This window comes from Sabethes cyaneus, chromosome 2 (assembly GCF_943734655.1).
Source record: "Sabethes cyaneus chromosome 2, idSabCyanKW18_F2, whole genome shotgun sequence".
Classification (NCBI taxonomy): Eukaryota; Metazoa; Arthropoda; class Insecta; order Diptera; family Culicidae; genus Sabethes; species Sabethes cyaneus.
Window position 1 is genome coordinate 76,218,476 of NC_071354.1, and position 24,378 is coordinate 76,242,853.

At 41.0% G+C, this 24,378-nt stretch overlaps 1 protein-coding gene across 1 annotated transcript in view; it reads left to right on the plus strand.

Annotated features, from left to right (window-relative positions):
- The first annotated feature begins 844 nt into the window (after positions 1–844).
- The window catches only part of LOC128735597 (E3 ubiquitin-protein ligase goliath), an 85,477-nt gene continuing 61,943 nt past the window's right edge, over positions 845–24,378 (plus strand). Inside the window, exons 1-2 of the mRNA XM_053830080.1 lie at positions 845–1,044; positions 6,150–6,697. Coding sequence (XP_053686055.1) covers positions 845–1,044; positions 6,150–6,697 — 748 coding nt within the window. The remainder of the gene's footprint in view (positions 1,045–6,149; positions 6,698–24,378) is intronic.

Sequence of the window (24,378 nt, forward strand, 5' to 3'; positions counted from 1 at the left end):
CTTCTAATGAACTGAAGAAGATACATTTAGTTTGGGACGCAAACAGCGCTTCCGAAAGTTTCGCATTGTCATCGCGGGTAACATTCGAGAAATGTTTCTGCAGATCTTGATGAATTGACCCAATAAATAGTGTTTAAAATTCCCATGGTGAGCAAGCCCGTCATGTTACGAAAGTAATGACCTCCGGAGCGACATGTTAACCAAGTTGCGCACAATGCGTTACAATGCACAACGCTGTTAGGAACAGTTTCCGAAGGCAGTCGAAGCGATAGTGAATGAACATTACGTCGAAGACACGCTTTCCAGCGTAGAGCTTGTGGAAGAGGCAATACAGCTGACGAAAGATGTCTGGTACGTCCGAGGTTCGAGATACGGAACTGGCCGTCCCATTAGATGCGACTGCTGTGGAAATTGGAAGCAGTTCCCGGCGAGAAGGGTTTGAATCGATCGAGCGAAATAGCGGCATGTGGCAGTGTATTGCCTCTGACACTTTCACCTTCAAGATATCTCCAAAAATCAACACCAAGCGACCGCAAGGTGACAACGTCCCAACGTGGCTGTGCGTCCTCCTACAAGTGGAGTTGGTTGGTGTACCCAGATATAACCGAATGCAGACGAGCATAGCAGTTGAACGTGTTCGTGGATGCGTCGGAGAACGGTTTTGCTGTAGTCGCCTATCCGCTGTTCGAAAAAGATAATGAAGTGGAATGTGTGCTTATCCGCGTGAAGACAAGAGTGACTCCGTTGGGATTCGTGCCGATTCCTAGACAAGAGCTATAGATAGTGTAGTCATCGGAGTTCGCCTAGCAACCGACATCGCCAAGCAACCGACGGAGACATCAGAATGGAACTGGATTTCGACAACGCTGAACGTCGCTGCGAAATCGCAGAAGCTGCCAGATCTCTGATCTCTGATTTCGTAGCCTTGAATTTCTGTGGGAACCAAAAGATGGATGACCTGTCGCCGAGTCAAAATTCGAACACACCGCAGAATAGAAACGGCCACATGTACTTCATAACTCCGTCGAACGTTCCGGTCATCCGGTGAGTTCTCTATTCCGGTGAGAATATTTGTTCAACGTTTTCCGTCGAATCTGCACCGGAAGCTGTCAAAGGAGGTCTTCGTCACCGGACTTCCAACCAAGAAAAACTTGTAAAAACAGAGTTATTCATTCTCAAGTCGATATAAGACTCTAAGTCTGCGGAAGAGAAAGCCTTACTGCAGCAGCTGAAGCCATTACCGTAGTAGAACACGCTGCCGTGGAAGGATAGCTGTCGAAACATAGTTCGCTATACAAGCTAGTCTATTAATTGATGGGGATAGGCTGTTGCGAATGAAAGGTCGCATAGACGAATACGCTCATGTGGAAGAGTGTACAATACCTTATCATAGCGCGTGTTTGTTATTTGTTTGTTATTTATTTGTACAATTCATCGGGCATTTTGGGTCTAAATGAACACTTAAAAATTACTTGATTATTAGTATTTACATTGTTAAGTGCAAGAATTCGTTGGCGGTAAATGTGTGATGGTTCGTCAAAATTAATTGTACACCACCCTACTAAAATAGCTGTCATGAAGTTATTGTAGCAACTGGTTATATGACTAATTCCGGCTATAATAAGTCGCTGCAACTATAAGTTTTAAAATAGTGTTACTTGGGCAGTAGACCTGCCATATGAATTACTAAACAGCACTTAACCTTTCGTTACTCGCGCCAACTTCGATTTATAGGATATACTGAGATAAAGTTAACGGTGTACAAAATACAACAGCGCGAGTAACGGAGAGTCAACGAGATCTGGCGAAGATTGAACGTTTAGAAACTGCAAAATTCATCTGGCGAAGCCAGAAACCCCGAAGACGTCTGCCCTGATAACCAATAAGCATTACTAATGCTATTCGAATGCCAACAAATAAGTATTTAAGTCACCTTAAATGATACTTAAAAACTGCTTTTGCGTAATATACAGCAACTTTACTGCTAATCCTCTAATAGTGCTGACAATGCTTATTTGCAGCTGATAACCGACAAGAAGAATTTGAATAGAACTTCGGATGCCAAATTAATGCGAATAAGCTGTCAAAAAGCGAGTAAACAACGACGTGCAGTAAAAAATGTTGGATACGCTTATAAGCAGTTGATATACTGTTTATGTTAATGCTTATTGGTTACCTGGGTGATCTACAGTCTAAACGTTTACAAGCCTTCTGCCATCGTTTCTTTTACATCAGCAACGACTACTTTGGACCAATGAAACTATTTGAAGGTGAAACACCTAAAAAGGGTTGAGTGTAGTAACCTGTCTAACTGTGGAGCATGTGGTACATCTCTAGGTCGCCCATAGTCTCACCACTGATTCGTGCGTCCTCGCCAATCGAAATGTTATCGTCAGCAGAGGTGTTCCGGGGCAGCGATCGGGGTATCAATTTTATCGGTGCCAGTCGTGAGCCCAAGGTATCCAGGACAAGCTGATGGAACACTTTGTTGTCGCTGCTATTGCCATACCTGTCCGCATCACCACACTTCTGTGGAGTCTGGGAACGCCTCGTTCAATCCATCAAAAAAGAATGTGCAAGAGCAGTAGTTGTATATTAGTAAAAATAAGTTTCAGCCAAACTGAAAATTCTTGATATTTGTCCAAAACTGGCGACTTAGCAAAGGTGACGGTCGAATTCACAGTTCTTAATCTCTAGTCGAGTGTGTTGTTTAACCAATTATACCACTAAGCTCTTTATAATTTTTGTCTGATATGAAGAATTGTCAGTTTGCCTGAATCTACATTTTTAGCATTAGGCATTTTTTCTTCCCTAACAGAAAAAGTAAGCCGACTGCTATACGTCGTTAGAAAAAGAAACAAAGTGAAAATGAGTAAATATTTTCTCCCAAGAAGAGGGTAGGCCCAAAAAAGAAGGTAGGAGAATAGTCGGTAGGCCCAAAATAGAACTAGGCTGCTGTATCCCGCTTATTCTGCAGAAAATAATTCTAAATTACTATCATTACAACTCTATCCCTACTGCATCTGTACCAGTACTGTAAACTGTATCTGTGTCTACCGTATCACTTGCTGTTTCCTCTACCTTATAATGATTGGCAAATTGTTATCAATTCTATCTTCAGATCAGCCAATAGCAGATAACACTTTTATTTCAACAACACTTTCTTGGGGCTTAATTAGCCGAAATAAAGCGGTTATATTTATGCCGAACCATGAATGATTTGTAACAGCATGCCGAGACTTGCTTTAATCGAGTCGGCTGATTGCCGATTACAGCCGTGATTGCAAAACCACTTGAAATATGCCAAGCCGTTGACATTCAGGGGTAACGCAAACAACTTGGCTGCAAAAAAAGACAAACCAGATGTTTTGTTGTATTGACCTTCATAATAATCAGGTATTGATTAATGTTTTCGTTTCGGTAGTTTTTCCAATAGACGAAGGAAAACGATAGTAGAAAATAATGCAACAAAGGTGTTGATAGTATCTCCAGGGTGCGACAAAACGTGAAGGGGAAGAACGAAAAATTAGATTATTGAAGCAACAAGCAACGCTTATTAAGTTTGTATAACGTTCTTCTTTATCTAAGCTAGGGGATCCGCGGATCGAACCAAACTATAATGAGAGCTTATTGTAATCGGATTCGAACCCAACTTTTTCTCCTAGGCCCTGTGGGTCGCAGTTATAGGTGAATCTCTTATTCGGTGGTTGACTCACACTTCGAAAAAATCCTGTAAATTTACATCTTTTGACATGCAGATAAATGAAACATCGCAAATTATATAAAATTACGTATTATTTCGTAATTTAAAATGTCATAGCGCGTGTTGCATACATGAAGGCCGATTTATTACATTGGGTGTGATGTAAAAATTTACGGTTTGGGTTATTTACGTTTTATTTAATGGAAAAATTTATGTAATTTTTGTTACGCGTTCATTTATTTATATGCATTTCAGTTTACATCGAATGTGACATTCATTTTTTCGTTCTGTGTATAATAAGTGCTCTTCCCCTCAATGCCAATGCCAACCACAGCCAATGTTGGTGGAGTTTGGAGTACGTCGCACGCTTAATAAGGGGGTTGTAGAGTTTCGTTTTTAACAGTAACGCTCGTCGTTCTCGCTCGTCATTGCAGCCCAAACTGCTGTTACCGATCACTCGTGAGTGCTCGCACTCCCGCCTGTGAGTAGAATCCAGGGCGAAGATGAAAAAGAAAAGAAAAAGTAATGCAAAACCTGTATCCCAGTGTGCCACTAGCCCTCACGGGCAGCTGGTTGCTCGCGAGTTGTTTAACTCGCGAGCGGGCTGTGCAGAAAGACGATATGAGGCTGTACGTGCGCGGGTGTTTAGATATCCAAATGTTTGCATACAGCAATGGCAAGGCGTGAGCGGCATGAGCGACGTAAGCGATGAATTCTATGCTTATCATACTCGCTCACTTGAGAGTAGGCATCATTGGCTTCTCGCTTGATTTCCAGCATTGATTTTTATCCAGTTCACTGCACTGTGGTTCAAAATTCACTAATATCTGCGTTCAGCAATAATATTGGCCTACGCCATAATGACCAAAACTGTTCAACATTTTACCAGAAGTATAGAAAAAAGAAGACAAATTGGTAAAATTGTAGTCCTCTAACAAAAAGAAATGAATTAATGAGACCGAATTGTCGCTAATACCTGTGGTCCGATTCCATTTATCAAAACATGTTAAATCAAATGTATATTTTCTGGTTGATTTTCAAAAACCATATGTTTATTTTGTTTACCATCGACAATGTAATTTAATTTTAAAATGATTTGGTGTTTGTAATGCATTACGCTAACAAGCTTTTCATGTTCCAATGGCACGGCGTAGCTTTCGCCTGGTCTCGCTGTCGCACGAGCGGAACATGAAAGTTTGTAATACTGTCATAAGCAATCCCGAAATTCCGTGCAATAATAGAAAACAACAAAACGACTGCAAAACTGATTTTTCCCTCTATCTGCTGTACATTCCAGATTCACGGTGATTACGCAGAAACAGCAGCGATCCGGTCGAACAAAATAGCAAAAGGCCAGAGTGCGACTGCAACATCGCCCGGTGCCACGAGCGAATCGCCAGAACTCCTCAGGGTTTCTAGAAGAAGAAGCCCCATACGGCCAGCCAGCCATCCATCCATCCATCTATCCATCCGACCACCGTTCAGGTTTCCGGTCAAGCAACGTGCCGGCAGTCGTAATTCCAAACGCCAACACATACATCAGCGCGCACACACGCACACACACAGACACACATACTCGCAGACACACCACCCACAGCCCCTTTTCTGCTGGCGCAGCAGCAGGCGGAAGAGGAGAACCGAAACAACGAATGACACCACAGTCACCACGCACCATGCTAGCAGTGCAGGCGGGTACCAGCGAGCAGCAGCAGTCCTTTGGCAACTACCGTCACAGTTGGTCGTAGAATTCCGCAGAGCTTCGCAGGAGCTAATCGTACGCATTCGACGCGAATAGTCGGCGGAATTGACGAGAACAAACTGGTGCGGGACGTGAGATTTCGTGTGAAAAGCATCCGACAAACCGTGGCGGTTCTAAGAAAGGCAGAAGTGAAAAGTTAACATTCGTTAGACCCCGCAGAGCGCGTTTTTTTGGTTTGGTTACATTCACGAGTACGTGGCTTGCGTGAGTTGTAAGTTTTAGGTTCCATTCAGTTATTGAATTAAAGAGTTCGATTTGTTTTTTTTTATCTCGGTCGAATATCAACGACGGCAATCGACGGTGCCGGTGATGATTGCAAACCGTTTGCAGGAAGCTCGAGAGCAGTGAAGTGAGCCGGTGTGACGTGACCGGGTGTGATATTCGAGGGCTTATTGTATCGCGAGTGCTGACAGCTCTTATCAACACGCCAACGCTTTCGTCGTTTAGAAGTGGCTGTTATCGCGACCTTTCGTAACCTGACGGAGCAGTTTCGTTTGTATGGAAAATGATCACGACAAAAGTGCCAATCGAGTGCGATTGTAGTTGGGCTTTTGCGTAGCACCTGTCGCTGACAGCTTGGCTGCTAGTGCGAAAAGTGAAATAGTATGTTCAACTCGTTTTAATTAAAAGTGAGAAAATCGAAGCTGAAATCAGAATTGTTAGTTCACAGTGATTGTTTTGAAAAAGGAAAATGTCTGCCCTAAGTCATCAGGTGAACATGAACAACTTCCTATCGTTGTTGGTAGGTGCCTCGCTGGTGGCGGCCAATTCGTCCCCCAGCCACCACGATCTAACTTCGTTTTCGCAGCCAACGGAGTTCTCGAATGGGGTGTCTTCCTTTGCGTTGCCAGCGGAAGACCGCATGGCATTCGACAGCTACACGCTGGCCTTTCTCAACTACAGTTACGAGGACACCAACAAAGTGCTCATCCAGGAAGGTGACTTGATTGGAAAGTACGGCGAAGGCCGTATCCTGAATCGAACCGGTCTGCTGGTGCACGTTACTAAGTCAGACAACGAGGACGACCATACCGGATGCACTAAAGACTGGAATGGTACCGGGGGAGAACCACTGCCACCGCTCGGCGTGCAATGGATTGCACTGATCAAACGGGGCAGCTGCAACTTCGAGGAGAAGGTGAAGCACGCCTACACCCACGGAGCGGCCGGTGTTATTATCTACAACGATAAGGACGATCCGCGGTTGGATAAAATGAAGATTAACGACAAAGAACGTAAGTACTGTGTACTCTTTGCTGGCAAACTTAGCGCCTGTACGGGCAGTTAGATAACAGTTGTAAGGTGTTTTGTATATTTGTCTAGGATTTGCTTTTATGGGGAAGGATTGTTTAGGGCTTTGCCCGGGGGGAATTTCCCATCCCCTGCGTAAATGTGCAAATAAACTCGGATTTAATATTCATCGATAACAGTTTGTGCTGAAAGTCAAACGTCACTCACCAATGGGCAGACGGCCGTTTTATCCACGTCTGTGTTGTATCGAATTTGTTTATTCAACTCGATTTGAAACCGGGTGAACAGGTTGTCTCCTATTGGAAAGCACTTCGTATTAAACTAGACTATCAAACAGGTTAGTAAATGAATCCGATTTGTTGGTGGAAATGAGCGAAGCAATTCATTTCAATGAAACTAAACGTTGCTTCAGCTGACTGAAATGATGACAATGGCTTGTTTTTGTTTTGTTTTCTTAAGGACAAATTTATCACACAACGTTATGTGTCACAAGGGGGAAATAAAATGTTTACGTGAGTATTGTAACCCCTTATCGTTGGCAAGTGATAACAATATTTTTTTAGATGATGAAATGTAGAATTGTTTGCTATTTCAAGATGCGCTGAAGTTAGTTTGATCAGACTTAACAACCTTTTTATTGATTCAATGTCTGGTAGTTTGTTATATTAAAAACAGTACTTAAGTAAAATTCAGGACTGCCATGAAGAACTATTAAGTGACGAAATGAATCATTTAAAATACTTTCTTTGATTGGCATCATCAGATGTAAATGCGATCTACGAAAGACAAATGACAAAAAAATGTCCAACCAACCATTTTTAAAATGGTGATTTAAAAAATGCATGTATGCATGAGATTTTTTTCAGAATAAGCATCTGCAGATATGAACATTCATGAGGAATAATTGAAGCATGCCATTTTGAAATTATACAAAATCGATTTCCATACCGAAAAGCAGGGCACCTGACTCCAATAGCAAGGCCAAATAGCTCTGTGGCTAGAGCATATATGTAGGCTCATATGATTCCCCCACAAATTGGCTCTCTTGTTCGACAGCTTCCCCCTCAGGAAGCAGAAGAATGTGTGCAAAAACCGGAAAACGGAAGGGATATTTTTATTTTATTTCTTTCTTCTGCTTGAACAGCCGTCATCACCTTCAGCTTCATTAATTCATTAGATCAAACATTGAATACGCATTCATTCATTTGCGATGAGATTCATCATCAGGGAAGCGATCGCTTTGTGCGATGTAAATGTCAATGTCAATATTTACATTGTATTCAAAGCAGCACTTTAGCTACTCAATACATTAGTTGTACTTTTGTAGTTACAGTAGACTGCTGTTTAGGGATTTAGCGATTAGCAGATCCGAATAAGAAAACGTATCGACAATTAAAGCTTGAGTCTTTTAATATCTGGGCGCAAAATGAACAGATCCATCTGGGAAGCATGCTATTGAAATGAAATTGATGAATACTCAACATGAGGGTTATTTATAGTACTTTAGAAGAACAATGGCGAAAAAATTATTCCGATTTGGTTTCAATTATACCTCAAGCTTTTCTTATCCTGAGTGGCCGTTTTGTTCCACTATCTCCTCATTTCTGTCGCAGCTCGAGTCATTTTTCCACTCTTCTTCAACTTCTGTTTGCCAAATGGCCAATATTTCGTAATTAAGCAAAATTAAGGGCAGTTGGGTGTATTGTCTGTCGTTTTCGAAGATATCCCGTTATCCCGCCCCGTTATCTCGATACCACTGTAGTACATCACCATTGTAGCGGTAGTTTTCCAAATTGGGCCAAAACTTTACAGGTATAAGCACGGAAGGATATGTATTTTGAGGCACTCCTACACATTGTGTCCGCCCAGGTAGCCTTCATGTACTTTTACTTTACTTTACATATCATCAACGTAGTACGTAACAAGGTAGACAAATTCCAAGACCACTTCAAGGGCAGATTCTGCTATCACCCTTACTATCACATACCGCTTTCTCTACCAGCCAAAATTACCTTAATTTTGGCAGAGTTCACGACAAAAGGTACCCTCGCAGCTTCCTTTTTAAGATGCGCCTCTTCCACAGCTCTACGGTTAACAATGATGATATAGATATTGTCCGCGAACCCTAGGACTTACATATTTATCGGTCCATGTCCACCGGTACGGTACAATAAAGTGGTGAAATCTGAGATCTGTACTGTCCCTACTCTAGAGGTTTTCGTTAACAACCCGTATGACGTTGGCTGAGCTGCGTTACCATGAGCCTCTGGGTCTATCTATTATGATGCTTGACTTTGAGCCATCACGGGTGGAAAAACATGTATTAGTTTTGTTGGAAAACCATGATCAAGTATAATCCGCCGAAGGTACTTTCGTGCAACTAAATCGTACGCCGCCTTAAAGTCTATGGACGTGAGTCTACAAGTTGAATTCTCGGAATTTATCGAAGATCTGAGTTAAGCTGAAAATTTGGTCAGTCAGGGAGCGTCCCTCTCGAAAACCGCATTGGTATTCACCAACAAAAGTTTTCTCTCACGCTCTCAGTCTATAAAACAAACTGCGGAAGAGAATTTTCTTTGAATTTTGAGATTTGAGGAGAGTACTGGCCCGATAATTGCTGCCTTCGATTCGGTTACCTTTTCTGCAGATTGGTCATATGATTCTCCAGTTCGTTGGTAGTTGCTCCTCTGCCCAACACACTTAAAAAAAGCACCGAGTTCAGTAAAATTTTACCAGATTTCAACAGCCGAACGTTTGGTAAATTTTATGGTTCCAAACGTTATCAAAGATCCGTAAATCACTACTGCACCACCAAAATTGTTACCGAATGTTCGGCTGCTGAGATTTCGGTAAATTTTACCGAATTTTTTAACCTAAAGAATTGCAATACAGTCATTCATTCGCGACTTACAAAAATTCAGCGGGTAGGAGCCGTCCTTCCCAGCTGCTTTGCCGTTTTTCAGCTCTCTAGCTAGTTTGTTCACCTCGTCCCAAATTGGTCAATCACAGCTTGTCCGTCATCCTCAACCATTATCTATCGTTAGCTCAATCCTGTTCATCATTGAACACGTTGTCTAAATGTTAATTCCCCACGCTTGGCCTCAACCCAACACAGTGGTTGTACAACACAGGAGTTGGGACTGCCAATCCTAGCACGTTCTGGTTCCCGATTCCGTTAATCGTTTAAAAGAAGCTTCTTGTTTCGAGATGCAATTCAGGGCTGTTGTTTCTTACGACGGCAAAGTCTCTTTCCGACAGCTCCGATTACGGTATCTCTCTCTACTCTGGCTTGACATGTGACTTCTGGCTCGATTTTCCTCGTCACCCGATAAGAATTGTCGGATGGACGTCGTCCGACTTATGTAGACTATTTGCTTGCATTTGTCCGACGTCGTGCGACATATTCTTATTGGTTGCTCGCTGGCCAACTACTCTCTCAAGTAGCACACTTTTTACACTTATGGTTGCAGACTGACATTAGTCATAAATCGGTTGCTACAACTGGTTTGTAACAAATGTGCTAGTAGGGCTACGTCGAACTACTCACTAGAAGTGGCTGCAGCAGTAGTGCCCAATATCAGTCACGGTGTACTACTAAACGCATCGCGGATGTGCTTCCACTACTCGTTCAGATTCTCTCTGTCTAACTCATTCTCCAATTCGCTCATTAGCTTTCCGAGAATATTTTACAGTAACTCCTTTCGTTGATAACCGCCGAATTTTCAACCGTATCTTCCTCGTTATTTTCGATTTGAACACTTTCTTGCTTACTACGAAATAGTGATCCGAGTCGACATTTGCTCCAAAGGAAGCACGGCGCGTCTGTGACTTTCAAAAGGTTACGAAACAGACCTAATAACTACTAGACAAGTACTGGCGTTGGCATCACTGGACCAGGCTGGAATTGTTGGAAACCTTATTGCGCTCTTCGCACTCAATTGGACTGCACAGTTATTAAGTGCAACCTTCAAAACTGTGATGAAAAGTGTGCTACTGATGATATCGCTAGTAATCTTATATCGATAATACCATCAAACTTTATCGTCACGGAAGAATATCGAAAATTGGAGGGTTTAAAGGGAAATCTTCTCCTTGGCTTGTTATTATTTTAACATTTTTGTTCTATTCTTTACGTATTTTTGCTTATACTGTCATATTATCGTTCTTAATTATTAACGATAAGAAAACTTTATCAATAATCGCTAAAGAATTTGGTCGGCATTTCCCGTCATTACAACTCTCCCATCTGAGCTAACATTTGATTTAGCAGTGGCGCCAGTACCAGTTGTGGGAAAAGCAAATAGTATTTAATTTTTCATTTATTTCATATATGCTGCATATTTGTTCGAATTATGAATTATGCGTGGAATTGTATTTAGAATGTATTTAGAAACTATTTTTATATTATTCTTAGCGTCGATAACAACTCTACGTAAGCATTAGAATTCAAATAGGAATCAACCAAGATTCATGATTTTTTTCCCACGAAATTTTGGCAACTGTTCTCACCTACAAAATGTGTGACTGAACAAGTGTGTTTAAAATCCAACTTTCAATGCAAAGAGCAATATTTATATCTGGTTTGTTTTTGTTCGCTTCGAAGCTTTGACAGATGTTTTTCATCAGCACGGTAACTGCAAGTACAATTGTAGGCAATTCGCGTTGACGAACGTAAGCTGCTGCCACCTCCAAAAGTTTACTGTAGGGGTGAAGCGGAATTCGCGTTGACGAACGTAAGCTGCTGCCACCTTCAAAAGTTTACTGTAGGGGTGAAGCGGAATAGGGATTTCTTAAAGAGCGCAAGAGATCGAAACATTTTGGTAGATTTTCACCCACACGTACATACGGGCATTTCTATGAGTGTGCAAGAGATCGTTTAATGCCGTCAACGCGAATAGGAATTTCTTAAAGAGCGCAAGAGATTGAAACATTTTGACAGATTTTCATCCACACGTACATACGGGCATTGCTATGAGGGTGCAAGAGATCGTTTAATGCCGTCAACGCGAATTCGCATCTAGTTGCAGAGCATCTTTTATGGAAAAAAATTCACCTTGAATTCAATAGGAACACAAGCGCCACCACTTGTCTTGGGATTATAAGGCCTATTGGTGGCGATCATCAGCCTGATCGTGGTCGATCTGAGAGTAGACTTCTCCATCACGGTGCTTGCAGGTATGCTTCCGAATGCTCCGCCATGCAAAATAGGTACAAAGGATAGCTATTCTAAATGACCGCAAAGCTCATTTCATTACGCTTGGTGGTCCTCATGTATACGCCGAGCTGAAACTATTGTTTCCAACGGGAAATCTGGTGGATGTTTCGTTAACTACCATGATAGAGAAACTGAAAATGCGTATAGACAAAACGGCGTCAGGAATTTGTCAGCGAATCTCTTTTAATCAGCGGGTGCAAAGAGCCGATGAAACGGCCGAAGATTTTTTATTAATCTTAAAACTGCAGGCGGAACTTTGTTCATACGGGTTATTTAAAGATACTGCAATACGGGATCGTTTATTAGCAGGGCTCAGGGATATTACCTTAAAGCAAAAAATTCTTGGTGAATCTGATCAGACGCTTGAAGCGGCTGAAAAAGTGATTCAAACGTGGGAAGCAGCGAAAAGTAATGTAGAAAGTTTGTCATCTGTCTCTGGATCTACTAATATGACTATTCTTCGGTGAAGTCCTCGGCTCGTTGTCGTTTGTGGTAGAGTGAAAGCTTTCTCCACCAATAATTGAGTGAAAGAACTCTTCATTGGTATCCCCGATGTCTATCTCTATAACATGTCCTGGACACTCTCCATACGTCTGAATGTCTCCACTTACACGGCTTACAGGGCTATTCCTTGGGTCGTTATCGAAACTTGACCTTCTTTTTATACGGCAGACTTGGCAGTCAGCTGTCAGAGTACAGGATAATTGCGGGACTAGTGCTAAGATCTTATTGACTCTAACAACCTCTCCACAGAGATTCGAACATACGACGACTGGCTTGTTAGTCCGGCGTCGTACCTCGAGGTCAAGCTTGGATATTTAAATCCAAACCAAGTACTTCATTTCAGCCGTAATGTTGCCATCCGAATCATATTTGAAAGCGCAGAGTGCGATCTCCGTTGATATTTCTGCGTTTTGTAAATAAAATGCTCATGTTGCGATAATGTGCTTATGCACATGCCAACTATTTTTTTTTTTTTAATCCTCTTTATTTTTAAAATTTTATATGTACATGGTCAAATTGTGTATCAAATTCGCAACATTCTGGCTTGATTGAGGTGTTTCGTTTATGAATATAATATATCTAATGAACATCTTCATTATTCTTCTCATGCCGTTTGGATGATTTGCTCTTTGCAGCTCTGGGTATTGTAAAGTCTTGAAAGATTGAATTCTAGCTATGCTTGATAATTCTGTGAATATGTAATTCCATAGTGGTTGAATATACGTGCACTCTGAGTATTTATGTTCCAGTGTCTCAACAGCGTCACAATTCGCACAGTTGGGCGTGTCTCTGCGGTTCTCTCTGTGATTCAGCTGGTGATGGTCTAGTTTTTCGTTGCAGAGTAGGTAATATACAGACTTCTCCTCAGATGTCAATTCTTTGCGGTTTATGTTTCTCCAAACTTTGGGCCAGTCCCTGTTAGCGTCACGTTCGATGCGATTTTCTGGGAGTCTATGGAGAAAGTGTTTGTATATCTTTTGCGCTGTCGATTCGGTTATCACTTCTAGCGGAATGCTAAGAAGTTCTTTTATTATCTCCTTGATATGTGACATTTCGACAGGGATGTTTTGTATCTCTCTTCGGCTCCTGGTCTGCAAAGCGTATCCATTTTGGTAGGGGAGTATCCTTCTGGTTTCTTGAAATCGATTTACTAGAAGTGACTTGCTTTTTCGAAGCGGACAGTGTAACCCAAGACCTCCGTTGATTTTCGGTTTAACAATTTGTTCATATCGAACTCTGTGCGGAGTTCCACTCCAAAGAAACTGCGATATTCGTTGTTTAATCACTGTTCCTGTTCCAGCTGGCAATGGTAATATAGATGCGATATACCATAACTTGGAGCATATGTAAGTATTCAGTATCCAAGTTCTCTGCCTTACATTCATTATTCTCGTATGATTTAACCAAAGAAGTGAGTTCAGATTACGCTTTAATTTGTCCCAGTTAGAGCGTACGGTTTCCTCAATTGTTCGGCAGAAATTTACACCGAGGATTTTCACCTCGTCTTGGATTATAAGCTCTTGCGGGGTAGGGAAGTCTTCTGACAGTTTGAGGCCCACGGTTTTTTGTAAATTTAGTTGCGCTCCGGATGCTGTTCCGAATAGGCGAAAGCTATCAATCACCATCTGCGTTTTGGAAGAATGCTTAATTATCACCGTGATATCGTCCGCGTATGCTGTAATAGTTTCTCCTTGATCGTCGCATACATGCTTCAGTTTATCTATCAGCGGTTGTAGGTATATGACGAACAGGCACATGCTCAAGGGATCCCCTTGACGTACTGAACGTTTGATGTCGAAGAACTCCGAGAGTTTTCCGTTGATCAGTAACTGCGATCTTGAATTCCTCATGAGCGTATGAAGAAGATTGATGAAGCCTTCATTTATGTTCATTTTGCGCATGGTGTTGATTAGAAACTTGTAGCTAACCCGGTCGAATGCACTGCTCAAGTCGCACGCCATTATGAGTCCGCCTCGCTTTGTATGGTGCGTATGTCCGATTTCATCACGAATCAAGCAAGTTGCCTCGAAAATATTCCGCTTACTGTTGCTGCATTTCTGCTCGCTGGTAAGAACTGTCGGTATGATTTTGTTCAACCTGTCCTTAAGCACTCGACTTAAGATTTTGTAGTCCACATTTAGCAGTGAAATTGGACGATAAGATTGTACTGTATTGTTTCCATTTTTTTTGTGAACTAATACAATAACTCCTTCTAGCTGTTCTCGTAGAATTTGCCCATTTTTCATTTCGTTGATTATTTCTATGAACTCTATTTTAATGATGTTCCATGCTTGTTTGTAGAATTCTCTGGTTAACCCGTCCTTTCCCGGTGACTTGTTCGCAGCAGACAGTCGGATTGCGTCGAAAATCTCTTCTTCTGATATCCCATTCATCATAGCGTTGTTTGCTTCTGTTTCCGGTGGAATGGTTTGCCCTGGTTCAAACGTAGTCCGAGATTCTACCGTTTCTTCTGAGAAAAGCAGGTTATAGTAGTTGTAGACTGCTGTTTCAATGTCATGTGCATTATTCAGTGTTTGCCCATTGATTTGGAGTTTTTCAATCATGGTTCCTTCTTTACGCTTTCGTTGATCATAAAGCTGGTATAGCGACAAATCCTCATTTGGCAGGTGGCGTAAGGACGGTTTTTTGATACATTCATTGAATTTCCTTTGCTTGACTAGCATTGTTGCTTTTATTCGGTTGATTTCGGTGGTATTTTCAGTTTCCATATGAGCTGTATACGCTCTCTGCAGGCATGTGTAATAGAACCCCATTGTGTTGTTATGTGTATTATATAATTGGTTTTGTTTCCATTTGAAGAATGATATCAGCTTGCCTTTGACAAATTTCACCCACCATTCCGTCCACGTTCGATAATTTTGTCTGATTCTCTTCCAGTAGTTCCATTTTCTTTGTAACTCTTCTAGGTTTGCCGGTGTTAAAAGACAGTTATTCAGTTTCCACGGTGGGCGTGGGATATTCTCCGATACGAACGGAAGGATTATTCGCATTACGACTGCCTTATGATCACTAAAACAATTGGCCAGAATTTTACAATACCTCAACTGGTCAGTTATAGGTTGGTTTACATAGATAGTGTCTATTCGAGACATAGACCGCCCACGCACAAATGTGTAATCGATTTCATTGTTAAACAATCTCCACGCATCAGTTAAGTTTCCAGCTTGAATAAGTCGTTTCAAATTTGGACTTACATTATTTGCTCCAGCAGTGTCACGTGCGCAAGTTACAGCGTTAAAATCCCCAGCTATTAGTAAACATTTAGCGTGATTTACCATATATTGAGCGATAATTCTATTGAAAAAGTCTTCTCTGGGAGCCCTGTTGTTTGTGCCAGACGGAGCATAAATATTTATGATTGTCACTGTGTTTTCTATAGTGGTGCATATAACCCTTGAGTCGATGCTTTTCTGTACGTTCGATACATTAATACCGTTTTTAACTAATATTGCTGTACCTCTTCTACGCTCGTCTACATTTACAAAGATTTTGTACCCATATACACTCAGATCGTTGCTGGCTACTTCTTGCAGACAAACAATATCCATATCTAACCTACGTATAAACTCTGACAGTGCTGACAATTTTGTTTTGTTTTGTATTGCGTTAATGTTGATAGTGGCGATTATATAGGAGTGATTGTGAATCGTGTCCATTTATTTGCGAGTAAACAGAGTTCTACTTGCCTCTCTCGATCTTGTAGCCGGGTGCAGCTTGGATGTCGAACGGCTGGGTCGATTGCTTGACTGGGATGCATTCTCATCGTCAGAGATCGTCGCGTCGTCTATTAGCATGTTGATCGAGGTCGCTCCTGGATTACAGTAGGGTTCACCTCGCATACCAGTGGAAGTTGATGGTGCATTTCGCTCGGCCGATAGAGTACGTAGTTCCAGAGTAGTTTTTGCTGTTTTGCCTTTCCTGCTTATATCGAGTGCTTCGGTAGTGGCCGCCGGTCGTTTCGTGGTGTTATTTTGTGTAGCATTAGTGACAAGAGTTGGTCCCGTGATTGTGGTGTTTGCTGGTAGATTGGTGCTCGCTGATTGTGTTGACTGCTTAGATGTTGCAGCACCAGAAGTGATATCTGCATACGATATTAGTGTACGTTCCTCTGCCGCAAGCCGCTCTCTGTTTTCAGCGCATCCTCGTCCCCGATGCATTATGTGCCCGCAATGGCGACAGGTTTGGACCTGATTGTCATAAGTGACGTAGGTGTTGTATCCACGAATGCTGATGTATGACGGAATGGCTCTGCGTAGTTGTATTCGCACTATTTTGACACCACTGGGGATGTTGGGAAACTTCGCCGATTTGCACATTTCGTTTTTAATGTGCACAATGTGCCCAAAGCGAGCCATGTGCTGTGTGACCCATTCTTCTGGCATCCTTGGGGGCAAGTGATGAAGCTTGACGTCGATCCCGCCATCTTCGACGTGGAGTCGTATTTTGTGCGGTTTGTTTTCGATGATTATTTCTCGCTTACCATCGAAACTTCCGACGATTTCGGTCACTTTTTCTGCAGTTTGGAGTTCGATGTACACTTTTCCTTCGGTCAAGTCTACTTGAATGGATTGGACTTCATGCGGTGCCAGGAGCAGCTGATCAGCAATGTAATCGTAGATTTGCGGATGTTTTATGCCACGGATTCCTCGGATATCCATATATAAGGTATGTAGCCTTAGTGACTCCATAATTGACCAGGGGAGCTTGTTATGTTAACTCAAGCTTTTAGACCCCTTGCAAAACCGTTAAAACTTATAGACTTTTGTCGAATGCTATCAGATAACGTCTGTACTATATGACGTGAACTTGACAACTGGTAAGATGAGATAGTCGTCCGTAAAACTATATGACGGATGTCTCAGCATATTGAAATTCCTCAGTAGACCATCCACTACAAGGATCCATAAAAGAGGCAACAGAATGTCACCTGATGGAAATCGCCCGAGCAGCACACTTCCATCAGCTTTGGCTATCAGTAGCTACGCACCGGAAATGTGCAGCTTGGAGGCAAACACTCTAATTTATAATTATTGAAAGCACATTATGGTGACAAGCAGCGTCCAATATGGCGTCAAAAGAAATAAATCAAAAGTGCCTTCAATAGCCGGAATATAAGCAAAATTCTGTTCACGAAAAAGCAATCTCGACACATTTCACTGCATTATGTTACAAGGTAGTTATTGATTTGTCACTTTGATAAGCATGCTACTCTGAATGAAGATTATATTAATATGTACAAAGAACTTACCTTGCGTTTGCAACTTGCATGTAGTAAGAAACTGGATTCGCTCGAAAACTTGTTTTTATTGCTAGTGGTCTAGAGAAATAATCGTCATTTACGATTCTAATCAAAACATAACGATCATCAAAACATCTTTGTTATAAAATTTTGGCTTTATCTGCTATTTACTACCAATATTTGGCGTCTATCTGCCAGTTTGCCTCGAGGTATGTTGCTGGTCTAATAAGCCAGTCGTCGTATGTTCGAATCCCGACTGGGAGAGGCTGTTAGAGTCAATAGGATCGTAGAAACTACTCCTGCAATTGTCCTGCACTCTAATAGCTGACTGCGAAGTTTGTCGTATAAAAACAGAACAGTCAAGTTTCGATAACGGAATGTAGCACCTAGGTATGTGACCTAGGCTTTGCTTTGCTTTTTTAGTTGGCGTTTCTAATCTAATCTAATCTCACACTAACGCAGCCAATTCTTGAAGGCATCCTGGAAAATGACGAATGCTTGAATCATTTTTCTTGTCAACAGCATGTACCGCAGAGAGAATTCCAAGGTATCCAGTGGAACCAGAAAAAATACCTAATTCCATTAAACTCCTTGAAATCAAGGGGAAGGAAGAAAGCGTGGACCTCTCGTACCAAACGCTTCCCATATACATAGATAATGATTTAATGACAGTCGTTGGGAGTATCTTTGCTAATAAAAGCTAAGTGATACTCCCGACCCTCAGGGATGAACTAATGGCATTTAGACCAGAAACCGGGCTGCAATTGGCCAAGGATATAGCGCCTTATTTCGCTCTCTGAAAACAGATTAGTTTGCTAAAAATATTAGTTTAAATCATATAATACTTGAAAATAGAGTCGTGTGGTTTAATGGTTGCCTAAAACTACATTTGTAAGGTTAGGAACTGAAAACCGCACGACACCACACCTCCTAGCTTGGCTACTCAATCATACAAATTGAAGTATTTCCAGGTATGGCCACGTGAAGGCGCTAGGTAGGGGCTTGGGATGACTAGAGCTATGTTGAGCGCTTTTTTCTAGTTGCCTTCCCCATTTCATACCCTTGCTTTTTTAGTTGGCGTTTATCTATTAATAAGATATCATTATCTGCGCTATTCGCAAGCAATAATGTGAGTTTTTACGCGCCACGTATCTCCCGTGTAAAAAAGACTTGACTGTAGATGCTTTGAAGTCGCATACACTCAAGTCGCTTTTTACGCGAAGGATATGTTTCGCGTAAATCAAAATCGTGTAAAAAACCGCGTATATTCCAAAATTCGCGTAAAAAAACAAAAATTCATGTAAAAAAAAACCTTGTGGATTTCAACACTACGTGAAAAAATAGACTACTTGAGCACGTCCGCGTAAATTCCGAAAATCGCATAAAAAACCGCATAAATTCCAAAATTCGCGTAAAAATAATCGTGTGAAAAGCGACTTCAGTGTATATGTAATCAAACAAGTTCCAGGCCAATAATTTTTACTGGTTGTAGGCATAATAAATTTTCCACCAGACAAATTTGATAACAAATTTGAAATTTGATAAGCTGATTAAATTTTCCCCTGACAAATGAAGAGGATTTCCCAACCGAACAACCCTAAACTCGCTTGATAAGTTCAATAATCACTCACTTAAATCGTTGCTACTTAGTCTCTGCCTGCGGAATTACGACGCAATTACGATTCTTTCAATCACGTTCAATAAGCGACGCTTCAATAGGCTTTGCTTCTATATACCTACCATTCAATCATTTGCAACCGCTTGATTGCATCTCCGCACATTAGGATACGAAACACCAATGACCCCGTCCCACTCGGCAATCCAATTGCGATCAAATTCAATCATGAGCGTCGACTGTCCATCCATCGTCCTAGCGTTATAGCGCCGGTCGCGGCCCGTGGTTACGGAATTGGTAATTGAAGACCTTTTCATTGTCCCCGCCCTGGCTGGCTAATAGATAGCCATCAAATCAGAATCAAAAAAGCGTCGGCCACGATCTACGAGGTAGAACGCCCGTGGCATATGTGAATACCTACGTGACCACATCACCCTCGGCCTCCGCGCCCGACCTCGCATCGCAGCAGCCGTGAATCAAATTTAAACGGTCAGTCCTCCGCCAGTCAGCATCATTTCATCAACAAAGACCAGGGCCTAGGCCTGGGCATCAGTATGACAGAATAATAACAAAACGGCTGTCATTTCGTTCCAAGTGCTGCCACGATCGCGATTTGAAAACATAAATTTACCTTCCTACTACTGCGGCCGTCGTTGTTGCATTGACCGTGCTACATACGGCCGGACTCGTTTGCGTTGGAAACCGGCTTTGAAGTGAAGTGATCGAATCTCGTCTCGGCCAAGCCTCCTCAGGCAGACACATGCCCTGGACCTTGATCTTCTACTGCGAACCAGTAGCCAACCAGCCAATGGCCATTTCCTCATAATTTATAAACATGTACTGTAGGTAGGTACATTTTAAGCGTGCGTCGGTGTGAGGGTGCGATCGTGTTAGTAATCTGACAATAGTATCACTGTCTTCGAACTTTGGCCGGTATACTAAGAAGACGGGTACCAACGCCATCCGCCTACTGCCTCTCCTGTTGATCACGACAGTTGCTGGTATCTACACTTGGGACACAAGTAACGCGTATGTCTGCGGCTTTGCAGGTGGCTGTAGGCGCGATGATCAACAAAGAAACTGAGAGTGGCTTGGCTATAATTTCCATTCCACTGCCCCCTGCGTGTGTGTACGTTGACGTTTGCACTGCCCGCCTCGACGTCGCCCTCACCGTCGGTCGTCGGTCGTCGGCTGCAACGCAATTGACTGTAGTAAACCATTTGTGGCTATAAATAACCGATCTGGACTACGCTTTTCTGTCATGAAACAAATTAAATAAACGGTTTGAGGAGTGACGACGTGTAAGCGATCAGGCCTAGGGCTGTCAACATATCTGGTTCTGGATCATGGAGAGCAGGGGATTACGTACTGAATATTAAATAATATTCGGATAGTGCCGTATTTTTAAATTACCCATCAATTATTCGATTACTTAGGGAAGTTTCGTTCTGAATTCCGTTAATACACAATGTTGTGATCCTTCCCGTTCGTAATTAATAAACATTGTACAGTATATTTTACTCCGTTCCAATTCCCGTACCGACCGTTTCTGGTTTACCGCCCTCTTCGCCCTTTTTGTATGCTTTAAATTTTTGGAATTTTATGCAAATTTCTTTTTAATTCGTGAATCAAAATACAGCAGAAGGGAATATTTTAGTTGCTCAGTTGCTCAAAGCAGAACTCTAAATATTTAACTTTTATGGAGAAAAGCATCATCCGCATTGTAGCGCCAACTACATGTCAAGCGAAATCCATATTCGTCAATAAATATTGGAAAATCTTACCATGAAAAAGTGGCATCGTGAATTTTTTTATTGGGATTTCTGTGACATGTCATTGGAAAATATTTTAACTTTGAAAATGTCCTTATCCGTGCTAATCCTTTGTCAATCAGCATGATCAGCATACCACAGGAAGGCAGAAACTCTAAACACTACACTCGCGCAAACTGCCCACATAATTATACTGTATTTAAACACTACAAATTTCTAGAAAAACGGAGCGATTGTACGAAAACAAAACCTCAATGGGCGATTTAGACGTTAGCGAAATGCGAACAAAATAAGTGCAACCAATATTATTTGGAGGCTATTTACCTTATGTCGAATTTGTTTATTCAATCCGGATTGGAACTGGATGAATGGATTTTGTGTTCATTTGCTCCTATCTGACAGATAAAATTCATCCAGTTTCAACCCGGATTGAATAAACAAATTCGACATTAGATTATTGTTACAGTAGGATACAAAATACGGTAAAACAATAAAATTTATCGTCCGAAAAGATAACCAAACCATCAAACTTATTGTTGTCCATCATAACTTTCATGGTTCTGAGAGATTCTACCATAAAAAATGACGGGTTGTTGAGTATCTTAACAATAAAAAAATCTATTTTTTCGCGACCAAAAATTTTCATTTACAGTAAAAGTTATCGTCCTTTTATGGTAATTTTTTTAGGCGAAAAACAAAAAAAAATTAAATTAGGCAGTAATTTTATGATGAACTACACCAATACTATAGCATAAAATAAGAAACGAAAATATGAAAAATATGAATATTTGATTTTCAGACACTTTTACAATAAATTTACCATAAGTTTCATTTTACACAATAAAAACTGTCGTAGACCCATTGTTTCTACTACAAAATTTAATGTAAATTTTTTTTCGGGTAGATATCTGAAATTAAATAAAAACGAAAACTTTTCAATTAAATTCTACTATTTATATTTATTCGTGACAGATACGCATTTCGCCTACGACTTGCAGGCTCATCAGTGTCTGTTTTCGAATTTCAGCTCGAAATTTAATTGGAAAGTTTTCTTTATTATTTAATTTCTGGTCTCATATTCTACTAAGACGTTCTAAATATCTACTGCCTACTGGTGGTAGGGTTAACTAGACTGTCATAGTCTTCGTACTGCCTTCTCATTTTACACAAGTGTTAGTGACAGATGACATAGTAAAACGTGTGCCTATGAGAACGCTTTACAAACACTAGGACAGGTTAGTAAACCCTCTTGTCGCCAAAAACCACTTAACTTACGATTGAATCTACGAAGAGTGGCTTATCTATGATCTTTAATAAACTATGATGCTAGAGTGAGTATAAAAGAATGATTCACACGGTATTAATGCAGCGTCAGACGTAATTTTCGCTCCATTATCATGCTTTTGTTCGAAATGTGACGTTTTCTGTTAGTCGAATGTAAATTATTATTATTGATGAACTATTCTTGATTATCCTAAAAAATTCTTCAATTTTATGGCACATAATTGATGCATACATGATTAAGTTTTAATCTTTTTTTTTGAAACGATGATTCTACAATTGATGAAGGGACGGTAAGGGAAAGTAATGAAGAAGGATTTTTTTTTTCCGGGAATGAAGGGGAAGGGTGGAAGGTCCTTTCCACCCTTCCCCTTCATTCCCGGAAAAAAAATCCTTCTTCATTACTTTCCCTTACCGTCCCTTCATCAATTGTAGAATCATCGTTTCAAAAAAAAAAAAAGATTAATATATGCCTGACCGCATTTCAAGGTCATGACTAAAGTCACGAGTTTGGTCAATTGATTAAGTTTTGTTAGCTTGGTCGTGTCACTTCCACTGCCGTGTGAATGTTGCTTAATAAAAGCAAAACGCTTGCAGCGCCACCTCATAATGTGGCGGTTTCAGGAAATATAGTGGATGCACGAGGGAAAAAACAATTATCAACCCAAGCAACAACGTACGTTTTATTGTACTCTTATGGCGGTTTTCCTGACCAATTTTGGTCTTGCCATTGGTCAATGCCATCATAAGAGTGTAATATTACCCAAATTGTTACTTGGGAAGCATACTCCCAGACTTTTTTTTTCAATTCACGCAAGCTGGGAAGTGGACACAAATTGTAATCTTTAAAACTTGTAACTATAATCTGTAGAATCTTTGAAATTTATTTAAAATTAAATTGTAAACCAAAAATATTTATTAGGTTTAAAGATTTAGTAAAAACATACAAATATAAATACAAATACATACTCTGAAATCTGTAGAAGTCGTACAAAACTTCTGTTATGCATGAATCATTCACAGAGTCACAGAAATGCTCTCCAATGGAATACTGTGCAAATTTATGCAAATTGTCCTCGTTGTTGTTTCATGGTAGAGTAAGAAATGTTTGATTGCCATGATTTGATGAATCACACACGACAATCGGCGGCAGTTTTGTCCCGACAACGCGATATCTCTTAATTGGACTAGAGTTAATATAATTTATCAACATCAGTGAATCAGCTGCTCTAATCATGTTCATTAGCATCAACAAAAAAAAAACGCAGAACCGCGAATTATATCAAAATTGAGATCATAGGTTTGAATCGGACCGCATAACTCGCGTTTTAATTGGAATAAACCAACCCAACCTATTCATTTCTGGATGGTGGCTCGAGCTCAGCACCGACCACGTAGTATATTTGAGTGGTGTGCCACTTCTGTAGCGCCTTTCTGTGTCCTTCAATTTGGCTTCGTGTAGTTAATTTGAGCATAACTTGTCAGATTTAGCAGCTAGCTCTTGGATGACACTGCAGGCTTTAAATCGATCAGTCACGACTTCGTGTGCCACCTAAGAAACAAAATGGAAGCATTGATTGCTAGGCGGGAGATGTGGAGTATTGAACCAAACAATGCTTGGTTATAATTGTCAGGTATCAGTGCGTGAGCATTCCTTAAGCGGTCAGTCAACAAACGGATATTTGCTCAGCGGTTTTCTTTTGTTTTTCATCTCTCTGTCGTCTTTTCATTGTGTTTCCGTCAGATTTCTTTTTTGACGTCTGTTTTTGAAATTTTTGTCGCTTTTTTTCTTTCTGTTTTACCGTTTTCCTGTTGTCATTTTGTCGTCTTTCTGTCATGAAAAACTTTCTGTCATATATTCGTCATCACTTCGTCGTCTTTTTACATTGGCGGAACTAGGGGGGGGGGGGGGGGGGCTAGGGGAGGCTAAGCCCTCCCTAGAAGAGATTTAGCCCCCCCTAGAAAAGTTGACTAAGTTTTTTAATTTTTGAAAAACCAATAGTTAGATAACTATAGGT